At 39.5% G+C, this 1,009-nt stretch overlaps 1 protein-coding gene across 1 annotated transcript; it reads left to right on the forward strand.

Annotated features, from left to right (window-relative positions):
- The first annotated feature begins 470 nt into the window (after window positions 1–470).
- On the forward strand, window positions 471–779 carry LOC121237665. Its single transcript, XM_041134508.1, has one exon. It carries the CDS (start codon window positions 471–473, stop codon window positions 777–779), a length of 309 nt encoding a protein of 102 aa, XP_040990442.1.
- The last annotated feature ends 230 nt before the right edge of the window (window positions 780–1,009 follow it).

A 1,009-nucleotide genomic window follows, 5' to 3' on the forward strand; every position in this document is an offset into this window, starting at 1 on the left:
AGCAAAAACAACAGCAAAAGTTTTACAATGCGACCTATTTTGAAGACTCTTTTAATTTTGTTACTTTATGTGATCATTGTCAAAGGGTTGGCAACATTTCTAGGAAACATGAGATGCCTTTAAACAATATTTTAGTGATTGAATTATTTGATGTTTGGGGTATAGATTTTATGGGTCCTTTCCCATCCTCATATTCTAATAAATTTATTCTGGTGGCTGTAAATTATATCTCCAAATGGGTGGAAGCAGTCACCTTGCCAACCAATGATGCGAGGGTCGGGGTGAATTTCCTGTAGAAGAACATTTTTTCTTGATTTGGCACTCCAAGGTTCATAATTAGTGATGGTGGAAAGCATTTTGCAATCGCCAATCTATTGACTAAGTATGGAGTTACCCATCATGTCGCGACACCATACCATCCTCAAACGAGCGGCTAGGTCGAGGTGTCTAATCGGGAGCTGAAGCGTATAATGGAAAAGACCGTGAGTGTCTCTCGGACAAACTGGGCAAGAAGGTTAGATGATGCGCTATGGGTCTACCGGACAACATTCAAAACACCAATCAGGGTGTCACCATATCGGCTCATTTATGTAAAAGCCTGCCATCTATCTGTAGAGCTAGAACAAAGAGCCTATTGGGCGACAAGAACATTGAACTTTGATTTACAAGTGATTAACGAGAAGAGAATATTACAGATCAACGAGATGGATGAGTTCCACAATGATGCTTATGAGAATGCTTGGATTTACAATGCTAAAACGAAAAGATGGCACAATTAGCATATTTTGAGAAGGGAATTTGAAGTCGAGCAAAAAGTTATATTATTTAACTCAAGACTTTGACTCTTCCCAGGAAAGTGGCGCTCTCAGTGGTAGGGACCATTTGTGGTGACCCATGTCTTACCTTATGGGGTGGTTGAAGTCCATCACGAAACAAAAGGCACATTTAAAGTAAATGGACAGACTAAAACCCTATATGGATGGAGACTTTAACTCAAAAAGTGTTCTAT

The sequence above is a fragment of the Juglans microcarpa x Juglans regia genome, chromosome 6S (genome assembly GCF_004785595.1).
Source record: "Juglans microcarpa x Juglans regia isolate MS1-56 chromosome 6S, Jm3101_v1.0, whole genome shotgun sequence".
Taxonomy (NCBI): domain Eukaryota; kingdom Viridiplantae; phylum Streptophyta; class Magnoliopsida; order Fagales; family Juglandaceae; genus Juglans; species Juglans microcarpa x Juglans regia.